Source organism: Symphalangus syndactylus, chromosome 2 (genome assembly GCF_028878055.3).
Source record: "Symphalangus syndactylus isolate Jambi chromosome 2, NHGRI_mSymSyn1-v2.1_pri, whole genome shotgun sequence".
NCBI lineage: Eukaryota > Metazoa > Chordata > Mammalia > Primates > Hylobatidae > Symphalangus > Symphalangus syndactylus.
In genome coordinates, this window is record NC_072424.2 from 53,946,983 (window position 1) to 53,964,414 (window position 17,432).

General features: G+C 34.7%; 1 protein-coding gene across 4 annotated transcripts in view; it reads right to left on the minus strand.

The window, feature by feature from the left end:
• ADGRB3 (adhesion G protein-coupled receptor B3) overlaps positions 1–17,432 on the minus strand; it is a 758,270-nt gene that overhangs the window by 370,572 nt on the left and 370,266 nt on the right. For all 4 annotated transcript variants that reach the window (XM_063618730.1, XM_055257305.2, XM_063618736.1 and 1 more), the window contains 2 exons: positions 10,192–10,260; positions 5,781–5,889 (listed from right to left, as the gene is read on the minus strand). In XM_063618730.1, the coding sequence (XP_063474800.1) occupies positions 5,781–5,889; positions 10,192–10,260 (178 nt within the window). The remainder of the gene's footprint in view (positions 1–5,780; positions 5,890–10,191; positions 10,261–17,432) is intronic.

Consider the following 17,432-nt stretch of genomic DNA (forward strand, 5'->3'; position numbering starts at 1 on the left):
TTTGAAACGTTCTCTCCATTTTATTATAGGACACTGATTTTATACTGTCTTGTCCTGGAACTCCTTATACCTACTACCTCTAACCATTATTACTCTAACACCAACTTTGATTCTTTGTTTTTAATGTAGATATCACCTTACGTCTCTTCTATCTTATTATTGTATTGATAATTGAAAAAAAATTTTATGACTTCAACTATTATTTTTATGCAGTTGATCACCAAATGTGTATTTATAGATTTGACTCCTCTAATAAAATCCAAGTTCTCATTTTATTTTTTTCACTTGGGGGCTATACTTGTCTAAATATTAATATGTCAAAAATACTCACAAATGTGTGTTGAATAAACATAATCTCAATCCCTCCATTATCTCTCACACCTCAATCAGTTATGGAATCCTGTCAATTCTAGCCTCAGACAGAGTCTCAAATTCATACTCACATGTCAGTTCCTATTATTACCACCAGCAATTCCTGTCTTCGTTGTCTCCTGCATGAATTACTATTAAAAGCCTTCTATCTACATTTGGACTCACTATGTTGATGGTGTTTCCCAATTTCAATCAATTATATTTTTTCATCTTACATATGTTCTACCAAAGCACAACTCTTATTAGGTAAAGATTCAGTGACTGCCTATTATCTTTAGAATTCAGAACCACGTATCAACATGGCTTTCCAATTTTATTTTACTTCCTTCACTTCTATACATATGTGCTTTTATTAAAATAGACCATTTTTTTTCCCCAAGCACAGTTTCAACTTTGACATCTCTATATCATCTTTGCTAAAAGAATGTTCTGGACTGTAACCATCTACTTGCTACTCACTCTTCTTTATGTTGACTTATCAACAATCCAGCCATTCTTCGAAGTCTACATTAAATGCTTCTTTCTCTAAGAAGCTTTTCTTGATCCTTACACAGAACAACATCTCCTGGAATAAAGCACTAACATTTGGCTAATATGACACATATCAAAGTGTATTTGATGTTTATTTATTTATGTAATTCTTTTCTGTCTACAACTAGACTGCAATTTTCTTGCAGGCTAGAAGATTAGTCATTTATTTCAATGACCTGAATCATTCAGCAAAGGCTTTGCTTATAGTAAGAGAAAAATTATTTTTGGTTTTACTTGAACATAGTCAATGGGCGAGTAACATGTGACACATCACTGATCTTCATTGAATTCAGTTCAACGAATGCAATGCTAGTTCTAGGTTCTGAACTAATACAATTAATTTCTAAAGAATAGGGTATTCTTATTAATAAAAGCAAATGTAATACGCTACATGAAGCTATTGTGAAAAATATATAAAAATATATAACTGAAAATATAAAGAAAACTATAAATCATCACTGTCACTTTGGACAAATCGTTAGAACAATATAGTCCCATTCCCTTGCCTTGTCATGCTAGTCACGTCAGATCTCATACACTCCATTTTGTATTTGGAACTGCAAACAGTTGGACCTCAAAATAATGTACTTTTATCCTTTTCAGGGCTTCATGTTATTTGTTTTATGCTATTACCTCAAAAGAAATCTAAATACTTTCAAGCCGTAAGTTTAGATTTATCCTTTGAGTATATTTTATACTGTAGTTAATGTAAAATTTTTAAAGGAATGAACAGTATCAAGAAAGAGAGTGGTTAGCAAAGCACAGAGGATGTGAAGGATGAAAAATGGGAGTAGATTTATTTGGCAATTAGCGTTTCTGGAAAGCTTTTCAAATAGGAGTTTCAGGAAGATAATAAGAGAAATAGGACTGCAACATACTTAAGGAAAAATGTTTAGAGGAAAAGTATAGAAAGCAAGTTGAAATAAATCTTCAAATAACATTTTCATTGAAAAATAACTTTCTGTCTTTTTGAAAAAATAACTTTTTAAAAAATCTCATATTAAATAACATAAAGATAGGCCCTCCAGACCTAATTGATACTAACACATTTTTAAAATTATTGATATATTGAAAAAGTCAGATGCTTTTCCTAAAAGAAAAACCACTTACCTATGCAGATAGTTAAACCATTTCAAATATAATTTTTTTAAAAAAGAGGCATATTGAAGATTGAAATCTTTCATACACATTCCTTCATACATTCATTTATACAGTAATTATTTAAACTATTTAGCAAAGCATTTAGTCTTTAGTAAATGCTCATTAACTCATGTATTATAACTTTCATGTGTTTATTTTAGAGGTCATAGACATATTTAAAAATGAAAACTAAATATTATATTGAAGCTTGATTATTTTACAAATTCATTGGTTTGAAATCTTTGTTTGCAGACTATTTTCTTCCAAACCTCTGTTAAACGTTTTGAGATCATAAATCTTTTAAGAAACAGATCAAAGCTATGAACATGCTCCCTATAAAAATGTACATGCACGCATATATACCAAAATGTTCATAGAATTTTTTTATCATATAAGAGCATTTCATTTATCAAAAGCCGATATAGACGGAAAGATTTTTCAGAAAAAAAGAAGCTTCGAACTTTTTCATTTGAACTATTTTTGAAGAAAGTCTTTCTAAAATGTGTCACTCCTTTTTCTGAGATTTTAATCAGATTCTAGGAACTTTTATCTTGATGAATTAAGGCCATGCTTTTAAATATAAATTATCGTCGTAAGTCTTAGAACTAACGCTCTCAAAGGTGAGACATGAGATGTCATTTCTTTAGGAAATGACAGTAAGGAACAAGTATTTCTTTGTTATTATTGTTCCAGCATTTCATCTATTCTATTTGCTATATATGTGCCTCTAATAGCACTGCTTCTGCTTCCAACCTATTCTATCTAATCCAGTAACTAGAAAACAGAAATGCTGAAACTATATTTAAAGTTCAAATAAAATAGTCTATTAGTTCTGAGAGTTTTTTATTAAATTGCATGGTCTTTTTGGCATTTATATTTGACTGTTCAACTCATTCTTCCTTCAGGAGTTTACTGTCTATAGTCCAGATAAGTGAGGCAGCTATACATATAGACTTTATGAAAAAATAATTTATAATCTCTCTAAAATACATTATGATTTTTGAAGTTCTTTAAGTAGTCTTAATCCAACACAATCTAAAGAAAATGGCCATAAGGAACAAACTTTCTTAGTTACTTAGTCTCTATTCATTTCTCACATGCTGTGTGCATGCCTGTGTTTGTGCATACATGTCTGCTCAATATAATGAGCAGACTGTTGGATAATTAATACTTGGACTTAGAATGTAAGACAGAATGAGGGCCAATTCATGTTTCACAACTTTCTACTATAAAATAGTCTCTATTCATGTCCATGCTCAAAAACATTGGAAATATCAGACAAAACATTATAATGTTTTACATATATGGTATCAAATTGGATAACATAAAAAGTATTAATAGTAAGAGATCGTTATTCATATTACTTAATTTGATACTAGTGTATACAATTTGGAAAACTCCTGAATACCATGGAGCATAACCCTCAGTTCTAGTCACGAAACTACAGTGTCAGTCAGTCCCTGAGCTAGCATTTGAGGAAATCAACAATAAATAAGATGTCTTTTGGGTAGTCAGTATAAATAACGTTTCGAATTTTTACTCACAGAACATAACTTTTAATATGGATGATTGTTACTATATAAACAGTCAGAAGGCAGAACAATCACACTATCCTCAGGCAAGATGGACAGTGATATAGGATGATATTGACTTTATTTGCAGCATTCCACTGCTTTGAGTTATGCTTAATATACCTCTTAAAGTTTAATCACACTTAAGGGAAGAAGGTAAACCTAGATAACATAATCTTATTGCAAAAAAATACACAATATTTTCTAATATACAACCTTGGTAAGTCAAAGAAAGGTCAAGATGAATAAATGATTGTAATTTATGGACATTTATGAAATTTTTACAGCAAATAATACAGCTATAGAGAACGTGATACACTGCAATTCTGAAACATAAATCCAAATTTAAGTTTAAATCCAATTTAAGTTTGCTAGACTCTGAGATTGGCTTTGTTTTTTGTAGTTTTTATTCCAAACACATTCTGCACAAATGCCATGTATTGATCTGATCATTCTTTTAACTAGCAATACCTTTTAGAATTAGATGTTAACATTTACAATAACAAGAAGAAAACAATAGCTCTCTGTTTTTCTATCTCATTTTAACTCATAAATTACTTTACCAATTATCCAATCTGCCCCAGGACCCTTCATACCTCATTTCCTTCCCTTAGGAAAGTGGTTCCGGCTTGGGTGACCAGCATCCCTGGAATCTGGCTAGATTCCTTCCATGTGCCTTAAAACTCATAGCTGTGATTGCTAAACCTTTTCCACAGACATGCTATACCTTTCCTATGGACTTTCTTTCCTTTATCTGCCCAGCCACTTTTACAATGGGCATTTAATTGGGAATCTTTCTGATTTCTGAATTCATCGTTCAACAAAGATACCATCTTTGGTCTCTTTTTTCTCTAATTGTCCATAAGAAGGGACAGCTTCCTCCATTACTGAACTGGCACAAGCTGCTGGACACCCACTCTGGAGAAAAGTGTGGGCCCTCCAATAGGCTCAGAAGATGCATTAAGATGTTAAACTCACTCATAAGGCCTGTGCTGGATGAAGAGGATATATGGGCTCCAAAATGTCTCCAGATTTTTGAAGGATCCATTACATAGACTTTCCTCAAGTGAAGAATATTACCAGTAGTTAACTATAACCTATTGTAATCTGAGGTCACCCTGGTGGAAGATATCCTAGGATAAAATCAGTCCCTGCAGGACTTAGGGACCTTCAGAAGAAATTCAGTATAAAATGAACCACCAAAAGCCTTAATCATAAAAAAAAATTATGTTCCCTACCAGTTGAACTTCCCTAGTTAATTTTCCCACCAAAGTAGTTCTCTTCCTGATCCAGAAACTGAAGAATAAATATCTGTGAATACGAATATAGGGCAAAATATGTTTATTTAAACACATTACTGTCTGTGGTTAAGTGGTTATGTTAAGAGTATTAAAGTATGACAAATGAAAGAAAATAATTCTGAATCACAGTAACATTATCAGAAGAAGCTTTAAAGAAATGAGAAAACTGTAAGCCTATATCAATTCAATGTGTATCATTAAGAAGACTATTTCTTTGTGCTTGTTAATTTTTAACCACAAAGAGAAATGTGTCATTTGGTTAATATAATGGTTGTTGCATTACACAATCCACTACAGAGGGACCTGAGAGATCCACGGTGTACTGGAAGATATTCAGAAAAACTGCATTGGCAGCAGTTGCACCATCATCTTAACCCTGGAAGGTATTCTCAAGTGTTCCACCACACACAGCTTCAGTGCCTGCCTGGGAATCAGTGAGAAAGTAACTTGGCATCCTCAAGAACAATGTACGGAAGATCATAAAGACTAATATGTTGTTTTTCAAAATTACTAGTGTGTATATACACACACACACATTCATAACTAGATTAGATAGCAATGAGCATTTGGCAGAATGAAAAAATAAATACATATTATCCTACATATACATGTAAAGATACACAAAAATAGGCCTACAAGCAGTCATACAAATGCATGAAGACAAATACAAATATATGTGTACATATATATATAATGCAATGTGTTTAGGCCCATCTAAAAGTCAGACACCAAATATTAGAAATATATTTGCTCACAGGCACTTAAACATATGAATAATGAATATTATACTTGGAAACGTATGGTGTAGATACTTGCAATTTTTTTTTATTTCAGAAAGATTTTGGGGGAAAATCCTATTTCTTACCTACATTTCCAGTCATTAAGTATGAATTCTGAAAGTCCATCATCCCCATTCCAACAATGTGTATAAAATCTTCAATCACCTGCATTAACTCTATTGACCCTGGATAAATCTAGAAAAATAAGCAAAGGTTAGAAGGAATAAAAAATCTATACATAAAATGGCATATATAACTGAAATTTTTAAAACTACATGAAATTACAAATGAGCTTTGTTTCACTTCAAAAAAATCTACAGCTGCTAATAGCTGTAATTTTTAAATTAATAGTTGAGAATGACATCAGGTGTCACATGGGAGGAATTTTGGAAGTAATATGATGTAGTGACTAATCCCTCATAAATCTAAGGAAACTCAAAATATCTAAAAGATTGTCTCCTCAGAAAATAGACAACTTTTCTTTTGATGAATTCTTTCCATCACTTAAATATAACAAAAACATAGAACACTGAAATTGGTCTCTTTATATGTTTAGCTTGGCATCTATTTGAGGAACACAAGAGGAAAAACAGTTAATATTGCCACCATGAAGATATTTACAAACTATTAAGTTATTGCATAATAATAAATATCTTCAGAGAAACATTTATTGTTTAATAATTATAATGCCCACTGTAAGAATAATGGTAATAATTTTAGGATTATAATAATATTAATAGCCCTAGTGCATGTGCTTTACATGTACAAATACAAAACACACCTATGGGATTATTGTCCATACTTTAGGCAAGAAGAAGCAAGACCTCAAGAAGGTTAAACAGCATACCTAAGGCCATATTGTATCTTTAATAGTGGCTGAGCAGTATCTACCTATCTAACTGTCCATCTATGCATCTATCCATCTCTCCATCTACCTACTTACCTACCTGCCTACCTAGAGGACCATCTGCCTCCATGGTCCAAGTGTTTTTTTCAACATCATGGCACCTCAAACAGTACAAATGGATGAGTGTTTTTTTTATTTGGGAACCTGATTGTGGCAATAGTTCATAGTGTTTGGAACATAAAGGCTATTGAAAATGTCACATGAATTTTCATGTGTATAACCCATAAAGCTTATAAAGTCAGCCTGCATTATATAACCACTTTAGAGCAGAAAATCTTTTGAAGTCAGGTTAATTTCTTGTGGCCATTCAGCACCACTGCATTTTCTAGCCATGAAAAATTAAGTGGATTAGAGAGTTCTAGCTGCTTTGTAATTGCAAAGACTAGTGCAGAAGACAAAAAGGTATTCTGAATAATAAAAAAGCACATAGTCAGAGCTGAAAGGGACAGCAGGCACATGTGTGTTTCAAAGGGGCTTGCGGTTGTGCCCATCTAAAAATTAGACAGTATCCACAGTATATTTACTCATATATACTTGAAGACATGAACGATGGATATTAGACTTAGACATGTATAGCTGAGATAGTTCCAATTTTTAAATTTAGGAAGATTTGGGAGATAAAACCTGTCTCTTAGCTTTATTTTCAGTCATTAAACATGAATTTCGAAAGTCCATCATCCCACTTCCAAGAATGTACCTAAGATTTTTGTTATCTCCAAGGCTTCCTGCTACTACTGTATTTTCCCCTTATCTTTGTGTAGATACATATGTATATGAGTATGTGTAGTGTAAGGATAAATACAAATTAAAATAAGAGGCTTATTTTTTTCTGTTGAAAATAAGGGAAGAGTCTCTCCTTCCCTTAACCCCACTCCCTTCTCCCTTTTCTTAGAGCATTTACTTTTGGAAAACTAGTAACTGTAAGCACTTTTTCTCTTTGCAATGCACGTCAACTTATTTAAAAGCTAAATAGCCTCCTACAGCTTAAAGATCCAGGAATGTCTCTCTTTAAAAGGTAAACATACAGAAAGATAGTGCCCCTCCTTCTCAGTTTCTGTGAAAGGTAGAAGCCTAACTTCAGAGGCCTCTTGAATTTTGCTTCAAGTGGCAAAATTACTTCCAGTCATAAAGATATAAGGAGGTTATTTTTTCTTTGAATAAGGCCAATTAAGGAACAAGATGATCACTGCTAATTACCAAGTGAATTTAGGATGAACTATGTGTGACAAAGGGTGCTCTTAAGTCCTCTTCAGAACTAGTTACTGTTTACCTTGGAGACACTGCTTGGCTATGTAATAGGGTCTTTGTAATCTCAGCGGATTGCCTGTGATACACATTACATTCTGGTTTACCGCTTATTCAATAATGAATGTGTTTTCTTTCTCTTCTACCTTGGTGGAGAGGTTTTTTAGGTTGGCTAAAGATTTTGTTTTTAATTATATTTCTCCAAGTGTAGTCAAATACTATAGAGCAGGTTATAAAAGGTTGGCAAACTTTTTCTGTTAGCATATAGTAAATATTTTAGGCTTTGCAGGACATGAAGTCTCTGTTGTAAACTCAACTCTTTGCTTGTTGCACCAAAACAACCATATATAGATTATAGGTAAATGAATGGGTGTGGCTATATTCCAAAATATGATTAACAAAATAAGCCTCAAGCTGGATTTGGCTCACTGGCTGCAGTTTGCTCACTCTTGCTCTAGAAACATATGAATTTTCAATGTAAAAAAGAAATATCAAAGATAATACATGACTAAAATGACTTGTCTTGACTAAACCGGACTTGTTAACTCCAGCCATATGGGTAGAGTGTAAAGTGGTGCTATATAGAATGTAGTTTGTTTTTTTTTTTTAACTTTAGTATGCTACGTTTTTAGTAGGATGCTTTATCTAAACATAGTTTTATCCTTCATAACTGGAACTGATGGGTAAAAAATTCTGAAATGACTGTTCAAAAGAGTCAATTTTGTTTGCGAAAAACTCCCAATGTCAATAGCCACCATTTTACTCAGCTCGGTTTCCAAATGTACACAGAGTTCTGTTTTATATTTACTTTTGTCGAGGCTATTACTCAAAAATAAGGAGATCCACAAGGATTATCTTTGATAGATTTTTAAACAACACCTATTTCCACAAAGTTCAACCTTTGTGCCTCAAACTCAAGAGACCCATTCACCACATGGCTGCATTTATGACACTGCCTTTTAGTAAAAGCTGAAGAACACGGTTGTTTTTTTTTTTTCAGTTTAAATTGTTTTTTCAAAAACAGCATTAAGGATCATTATTATTGGAAAAAATATTTTAAATATAAGAATATAGCTAACTCGAAATCTCAAGGAAATAGGTGGATTATGAATTCAGGATTTTTCAATGACAAGAAGTTCTGCCACCATTCATTATTTGTTAAAGTTGGGACCTCACAGTAAATAACAGCATCTGATGAATTGCAGTCTTGTTTTAAATAGGATATTATATATTTCTTCTAAATACATCCATAATTAATAGTCTCTAGCATTCTAGAAAGATGTACTTAGCCTCTGCAGCTGTATTCTAAGGAAAGACACCATCTTCTTACAGTGAGTGAATGAGGCTGTCCTCTAGAAGAAAGCCAAGGACAAATATGCAACTCAAATTGGTAGAAGAAAATAGATTTAAAGTATTAAAATAAGGGTTTTTTTTCTGGCTATGTCCAGATGCATGAAATTTATACCTAATAATGAGGTAGACCCACAATGGACTATTTTTAGAGCTCTTGTCATCATAGGATAAAAAGCATGCTTTACTCCTGAAGACCCAGAATCTGATTATAAACGGAAAACCTGAACCTCAGTAAATGTTCATTCTTTTTTTTTTCAAGATTGCCTTATTTTCAACAAGAGTCAAGTAGAAAACCTAAAGAAGTTTGACATCCAGTTAAATTAAATTTACACAGATTTTTAAAACCATAAATTTTCTCTCTTTCTAGACTTCTAACCCACTCTTCCTGTAATTCAGAGGAAAAAAAAAAGTCACTGTATATCAGTTAGGATACCACAAATGGTAATGCAAAGCATTTATAAACAATACCTAAACCAATAAGGCCACTTGCTACACTGATAAAGCACAACAAAAAGATTTAAAAAAATCATAACATAATTTTTGGTGAGGCCTGATTTTTACAATTCTTGGCTTTGAATAAAAATTAATCACTCTATGATCCATATTATATGTAGCATTGTAGTAAGTGCAAATGGTTTTACTAGTCAAAGCTCCATACTTTCATTTGAAATATGTACTTTTAGATGTGCTGTTTTTCCCATGGTCTACAGACAAAAGAGGAACTTATTGGTTAGGTATATAATTATTACAAATTAAATCCTTAAAGTTTTAAATTGCTTAAACTTGCTCAGCTTTTTTTCACATGTATAAATATTCCTTCCAGACTGATATGGTAACAATCATTTGTTTCCTCAAAAATTACTAGGATATAACCTAGACTGACTTAAAAATATCTTGTTTTCCTGAAATCGCAAGCCATTAATTTAGTCACATATTTTTTACACCTTGTTTCGCCAACTTCATTTTAAGTTCTGAAATAACCCCAACCTTACCTGTTGTGCATCTTCCCATTTTTCCTTGTTTTCTTCATCTAGAAGGTTGCTAACTATTTGAAAGAAGTTCTGTAAATTAAATTAGATAAAAGATTTAATATTACATGAGAGAATTATACTTTTTAATAACATCCATTTGGGTTGACTATATGGTAAAGGTAGAAGCACTTCACAATATTGCTTTATGACCCTAACATAGTATTCTAGAAGATCTCTGAGGATCCTTTTTCAGCACCATAATTCTAGGATTTTCATATACCTTCATTTTTGTACTCTCAGAGGAGGTCAGAATAGGGAAAACACTTTCACTCACAATTATTCGTTCCATTATAGTTTCTATATTCCACTCTGTAATGTGATTATGTAATAATTCCATACATGTAAGTTTGATCCCATCTGTAATGAAAGTCATCTGTATTTGTTTCATTACAAGTTGTCCCGTTAATTGTGAGTTGTGGTTGTTACTGGCAATGTTGTTTCAAAGAACACCCTAGTAAGACTACAGGCAAAGTGGAGGCAAGACAGGCTCCCTCAGTTGAAATCTTGACTCTGCCCTTCCTGGCCATTGTACTTTTACAGCTACCAATTGCAAATATTAAATAAAAGTTTCTAAGTTCCTGGCATATCACATATGCTAAGAGCGCAACAAATCTTAGCTATTTTCAAATTATTACTCTTTACTCCTCTGCCTTTTGCCAGCAAGCCAACATGGGAGAATGAATAGACATGTAACATCTTTGCCATCTTTCTTGTCTCTAACTGCTGAAGACCTATTGGCTTTATCTTCACCTAGCATTACCCAGTGGTTTTTTATTTTTCCCTTTCCATGCAGGAAGGTCATTTTGATGTTCATATTCCATTCACCATGGACACGCTGACAGACAGCAGGGCTATGTTCAGTTCTGTTTTGCAAGTGCTCATTTCACACATGAAGGATTTTTACCAGAGAGAGATTTTTCTGTCCTTTCACACTACACTGTGCCATCAAGACACAGGAACCAGGAGAGAACAACCAGTGTGCCTTTGAAGGTGAGCTGTGACTTGGGGGTCACAGGAGACTTGAGAAATGCAAAGGGAAGTCATGGCGTTTATGTTAAGCTGGATAGGCAGTGGTGGCTTGGCTGTGTCCTCAGAACTCATCTTTTCTGACTGTCTGTGTGTAGGTTAGGAGTAGCACTGCTTCATACTGATACATTAACTTGGACCAGGACTCCCTTGAGGGCAGAAATAATCATAACCTGTTAGTCTCACCAGTCTTCCTCCCTATCCAGCTTCTCAAAACAGGCATTTGCACTAATTTCAAAGAAACTCACCTGGGTGTTATTAAATGAAAAAACAAAGCTGCTTCATTTCCTCTTCTCTTGTGGTTTGAAGCTGTCAGTATCTATATTTAATTGCCCTATTTGTGCTATTTATTTTAATAGTTTCTGGCAATCACATGGTTGAAACACAGTTTGAGTCATAACCTCTATAAAAGTTACAGAATATTTTATGCAACTCTTAAAAAACCTGCAAGTCTGTTTTAGACCCGTTTTTCAATTCATTTAAGCTTTTTGTACTACCAGCCATTTTTTTTCCACTTAAAATTTCCTGCTTGAAGTGTTAACATTTGAAGGGCTTAGTCCATTGAGCTGTAACTCTGCCTATGGTCAGAAAGAATTAACCTTCAGAGTTCTCCAATTGCCTATGGCTGGTTAACTCAGTAGGGGACATGGTGCTAATGAGGCAAAAGTTGCAGGTTTTATCTCTGTACATGCCAGTTAGCTGTGCTGAGGTCCATGACCTTGGTCTGCATTCTAACCCCTGCCTGCTTTCATACAAAATGCATGCTGCTGCTAACAAGAGACACCAAGAGAACAGGAAGCAATTTGTGCAACTGCATCTCCATTTCCAAAAAAACAAAAAACAAAAAAAAACATTTCACAAAGCGTGTTTTGCTGACAGTGGGTCGGTGACTCCTTGCTGTACATGAAGGCCAATGCATACACAAAATTCCTTGATGAAGACAATAAATTCAGAGTTCAGTTCTTTTTTTTAAAGCACCAAAGGGTACACATAGAAAACACAAATTATTAAAATATATGTTGAACCAATCAAACATAGCATTCTGTACTATTCTTCAAGCATTTTGTACTATTATTTAAGGCCAACAAATGTGGCTTTACTAAATCGGAGTGGGAAGGCAGTACAGAATAAAGTTATTTGTTCTATTGATTAGACTTTGGAATAATCGTAGTAGCGCCCTGACTAATGAAATCCATGTAGGGGCACTGTGAGCTAAGTCTGAATGTCTCAAGCAGTGGGGCAGCATTGATGGGGAGACTAAGTCTTTCTAGTTCATCAGTGTATCCTCATTGCATATAATGACTTGCTCATAGCAGATATTTAATAAAGTCCTAAATTTAAAACAAAATTTAAGTTGCAAAGTGAGTACACCGCAGCTTCTCTTTCTTTTTTCTTTATTTTTCCAACTTTAATTTTAGATTCAGGGGATACATGTACAGGTGTGTTACCTGGGTTTATTGCGTGATGCTGAGGTTTGGAGTATGAATGATTCCATCACCTAGGTACTAAGCACAGTACCCAGTAGTTAGGTTTATAGCCCCTTCCTGCCCCACTCTATTAGTCCACAGTGTCTATTTTTGCCATTTTTATGTGCATGAGTACCCAATATTTAGCTCCCACTTATAAATGTGAACATACAGTATTTGGTTTTCTGTTCCTGCATTAATTTGCTTAGGATAATGGCCTCCAGCTGCATCCATGTTGCTGCACAGGGCATGATTTCATTCTTTTTAATGGCTGCGTAATATTCCATAGTGTACATGTACCACATTTTGCACCTCAGTGTTCCTAAAAAGATTTAGCCCCATTTCTTTCAGCTGGCCTTGCTCTAACTTATCTCACACATATAGAATACACACACACACACACACACACACATTATATATATGTATATATACACATACTAATACATACTGAATATATATTCACTTTGACATTTACTAAACTATCAGACTGATAAACAGAACCAAACCTAACAGAACAGCACTTTGAAGAGGAGACTCATGACATTTCAGGCTGCATGACTGAATTTTTCAAAGTATGAAGCTGCTTCTGTGGTAGCAGAGTCACTACTTGCCAGTGTTCTTTTAAAACTCCATTAATGGTGATAATAGCTCTCTTTTGATGATTTATGGATTAGGTCACTTATGTCAATCCCTAAAATAAAATGGTCAACACCTTACAGTAAGTTTTTGTCTCATTTTTTTGCTTTTTTTGTTTTTTGATTTTTTTTTTTCAGTCAGCCCTGATCTCCATGACCTAGACTGATTTGAAAAACTGAGTGTCCTTGGCAGAATCTGAGCTGTTTGGAGTTTGAATGAGGCAGACCCAGTTTAACATTTTCCCCATCAATTATTAACTGTATGGTTATGGGCAGATGTTGCCCACCTATGCTTTATTTCTTGAATCTGTAATACAGGAGTAATAATAGCTACCTAGCAGAGCTACTGTGAAGCTTGGAGTTAATTCTTAACACAGTATCTGATGCATGGCAAGTGCTTGATATATGGCAACTTTATGATTTTATTCCCTTTATGTTATATATTTTTTATGACTGGCCGCATGAATTTTATTCATAGCTGCATTATGGCAAATATGCACCTATATTTCTGATACAGACTTTCACAACCAGTAGCATTCTCCTCTATTCTCTTTAATGTCTCTTCCTCTCTCAGCAATATGTACAGAACAGAACTGATTCACCACTAACTCTGGGGAACATAATTTGTTCAGCAGAAGTCTCTTCTTTCTAAGAATGGGCTCTGGTGGGAGGGGGTTTCAGTGTAGTTAGTATTAGGTACCTACTATGTGAGAGGCATTATGGTGAATGGTTGTGGTACACAAAGGTCAAAGAGGCATGATCATTCTTTCTTTGCCGGAAGTATTACAAAAATCAGGGCAATAAATGTATGCTATAAAAAGAAGCATAAATCCTTCTGTGGCATTCGAAGTAGAGGCCCTAGATTTGGCTATATGAGACAAAAAGGGCACTTTATTTTATGGAAAGCAATAAAAAATTCTGTTTTTACTTCTGATTGACATCCACTTGGCAGATTTCTTATGGATTATATACAAATTTTTATAAATATACTAAAATATGTCTTAGCATTTTGTTTTTGCTGAATTCCTATTTCCATGGAAATAGAGTTGTAGATTAGGCTAGCAATTTCAGCCACAGGAAATATGCTCTCCTCCATCTTAACCAGTAGCAAAATTGTTGGACATCAAGGGACAAAGACAAGCCCTAAGAGTCAGATTTAGTAAGGTAGATCTGAAGGTTTGAAAGAATTACAGTGACTCTGACTAGAAATATAGGATGAACTATTAGAAAGGCTTAACAGCAAGCAAGGAAACAGGGATAAACCCTTAGGATAAGGACGCATAACATAGGATAGATCATTGATTCGCAACCTAGAGATCAACTAGTTGATGGCTCCAAGGCCATGTGTGATCCAGCCACTTCCTGTCCCTCCAACTTTATCTTATGCTATCCTGCCCCATACTCTATTTGTACTCCAAGTTCATTAGGCTTCTTCATGCATCCCACACTCTTTTCTGTCCTGCCTGTAGACCTGTTTATGTACTGTTTGCTTTCTTGGACTGCTATTCTTTCTGTTCTTTACTCAGATAACCTTTTATTATCCGTTATGTCCAGATTTATATGCAATTTCCTCAAAAAGGCCTTATGAGATCATCACTCCCCCCTCCCCACTTATACAGAGTCTGATATTTTCTTTTTCTCGTGGTACTGTGTGACCTTTTTTGGAAGTATATAGGATTTTAAAGTTATGATTTATTTGTATGATGATTGGTTTAGGGCTTTTTCCTCTACTAGTTCATAATCAAGTTATTTCTATTTTGGTCACTATTGTGCCCCCAGTGCACAACATCAGTCACAGCAGCATGTAAATACTCAGCTATTTAAAACTGATGAATTACATGCCCACTGTGTGTAAGGAAATGGGCTAAGCATTCATGGATTTTTTTTAATCGAAAACAATAAATAGTTTATATCTAATTTGCTGCCTCTTTTTTGATTCAACACCCTCCTCTTCCAGTGATGCTTTTAATGTTACCAGGGCTCTCCTTATGTCCAGGGAATAAGAGATGACACTTATTTTTACAGATAAGAAAACTAGTTATCCTGAGTAAATATGGGATCTAACTCTTCTTATTTTCAACAACATTTGAAGACTCAACATCATCCTTGAGCACAAATATATACTTTTGAGAAGTCATAGGACTACAGGAAGCAGCTGTGGATATTCAACCCTGGTCCTTAAACTCACATACAGCAACAAGCAAGGAATGGGCCTCCTCTTCCATAAGCCCACAAACTTCATAAACCCAGTTCATCCTATGCCAAACACAGGGAACCCTCCCTATGCATCACTACCCTTACCCTGCTCCTGGCAAGATGCATTTGGTAGTACAGTGCTGCTTTGTTCAGCAAAGGAATGGCATAAAGTTATAAAAATATCAGCCAGACAGTAAAGTCAGGGGGCTTTGGCAAGAAAAAAGAATGAAGAAAGAACATCACTAGAAATCATTATCAATAGCCCAAAATATTGATTAAGGCCTAAAGGAGAACGGTGGATGTGCAAATGAAAAAGCGAGGAAAGGTATACTAAATACTTAAGCAGAAATGTATTTCCTTATTCAAGTAGCAGTTATTGAATGCCTTCTCTATATTTGGCTGTTCTGTTCTAAGTGCTGCGAATACGACAGTGAACAAGACATATGAGGGTTACTTCCCTCATTGAATTTATGCTTTAGTGGGTAAAGGAAGAAAAAGTAAGCAAATACATTTAAAAGGATGATTTCAGACAGTGATTGCAACAGTTTGAATATGATGCCTCCAAAATTCAGCTGTTGCCAATGTAATGTTATTAAGAGTTGGGGCCTTTAAAAGGTAATTATGCCATGAGGGCTCCTCTCCTGTGAATGGAATTACTGCCCTTATAAAAGAAGCTTCCTCTAGTGTTTGGCTAACATACCCTTCTGTTTTCCACTATGTTAGGATGCAGGGTTCCTCACCTCTTAGAGGATGCAGCAACAAGGCACCAGCTTGAAAGCAGAGAGTAGCTATCACTAGACAACTGAACCTGCCACCAGTGCCTTGATGTTGGATTTTCCAGCCTCCAGAACTGTGGGAAATATATTTTTATTCATTACCAATTACCCAGTCTCAGGTATTTTGTTATAGCATCACAAATGGACTGAGACAGTGACACAAAAACAGAATAGGTTATAGGAATAGACTGAATAGGTCAGCAGGGTGTGTGTGTGTGTGTGTGTGTGTGTGAGAGAGAGAGAGAGAGAGAGACAGAGATTACTTTAAATTAGATAGTCATCAGGAAAGAACTTTCTAAGAAGGTCACATGTGAACTGAGACCAGAATAACAAAGAGACAGCCACATGAAGACCTGAGGAAGAGAGTTCCAGAAAAAAAGAGAAGAGAATGTTCAACTTCCCTGGGTAAATGACAGTCTGAACAAGTTTGAGAAACAGAGAGAAAGATAACATAACTGGAGTTGAAGAGGGGGCTGGGTGAGGTGAAGGGATGAAAATATTAATAGAGGATGAAAATGATACACAGGGGTCAGGTAAAGTGAGGCTTTGATCCCACAGTGGTTCCATTACATGAGTTGTATTAAAAATCAATTCATGTTTTGGTCACTGAGTGGAAAATAAAGTATAGGAGAGTAAGAGTAAAAACAGAAAGGTTAGAATGCAGTTTGTCTTAATTATTGAGGCCAAAGATGATGGCAGCATGGTTTAGAGAAACGACACGACAACAGATTGCATGGGAGGAGAAGCACAGAATCAAAGGTCAGGCTTTCGTTCTTAGCTCAGGTAGCTGAGAATGATGAGTTAGCCATGCTATCACATAAGACACAGCAGTGTTGAGAAAAGAAAGTGACCTTTGTATTGTTCAAGTTGAGTATGAGGGATCTACAACACAGCTAAGAAAAGAGACCCAGTGGGCAGGTTTAACTACAAGCCTACAGCTCAAGAGGTAAAAATTTGTGAATAATTAAACTGGAGGCTTTTCAGACAAAAAAAAATTTAAGATTATCATGACTAGAGCTGAGTAGGATGAAGTTATGGTTAAAACATTGAAGGTAAATTCATAAGAAGAGAAATAAATAAAAAAAGATGAAAAAGTAAGAAAG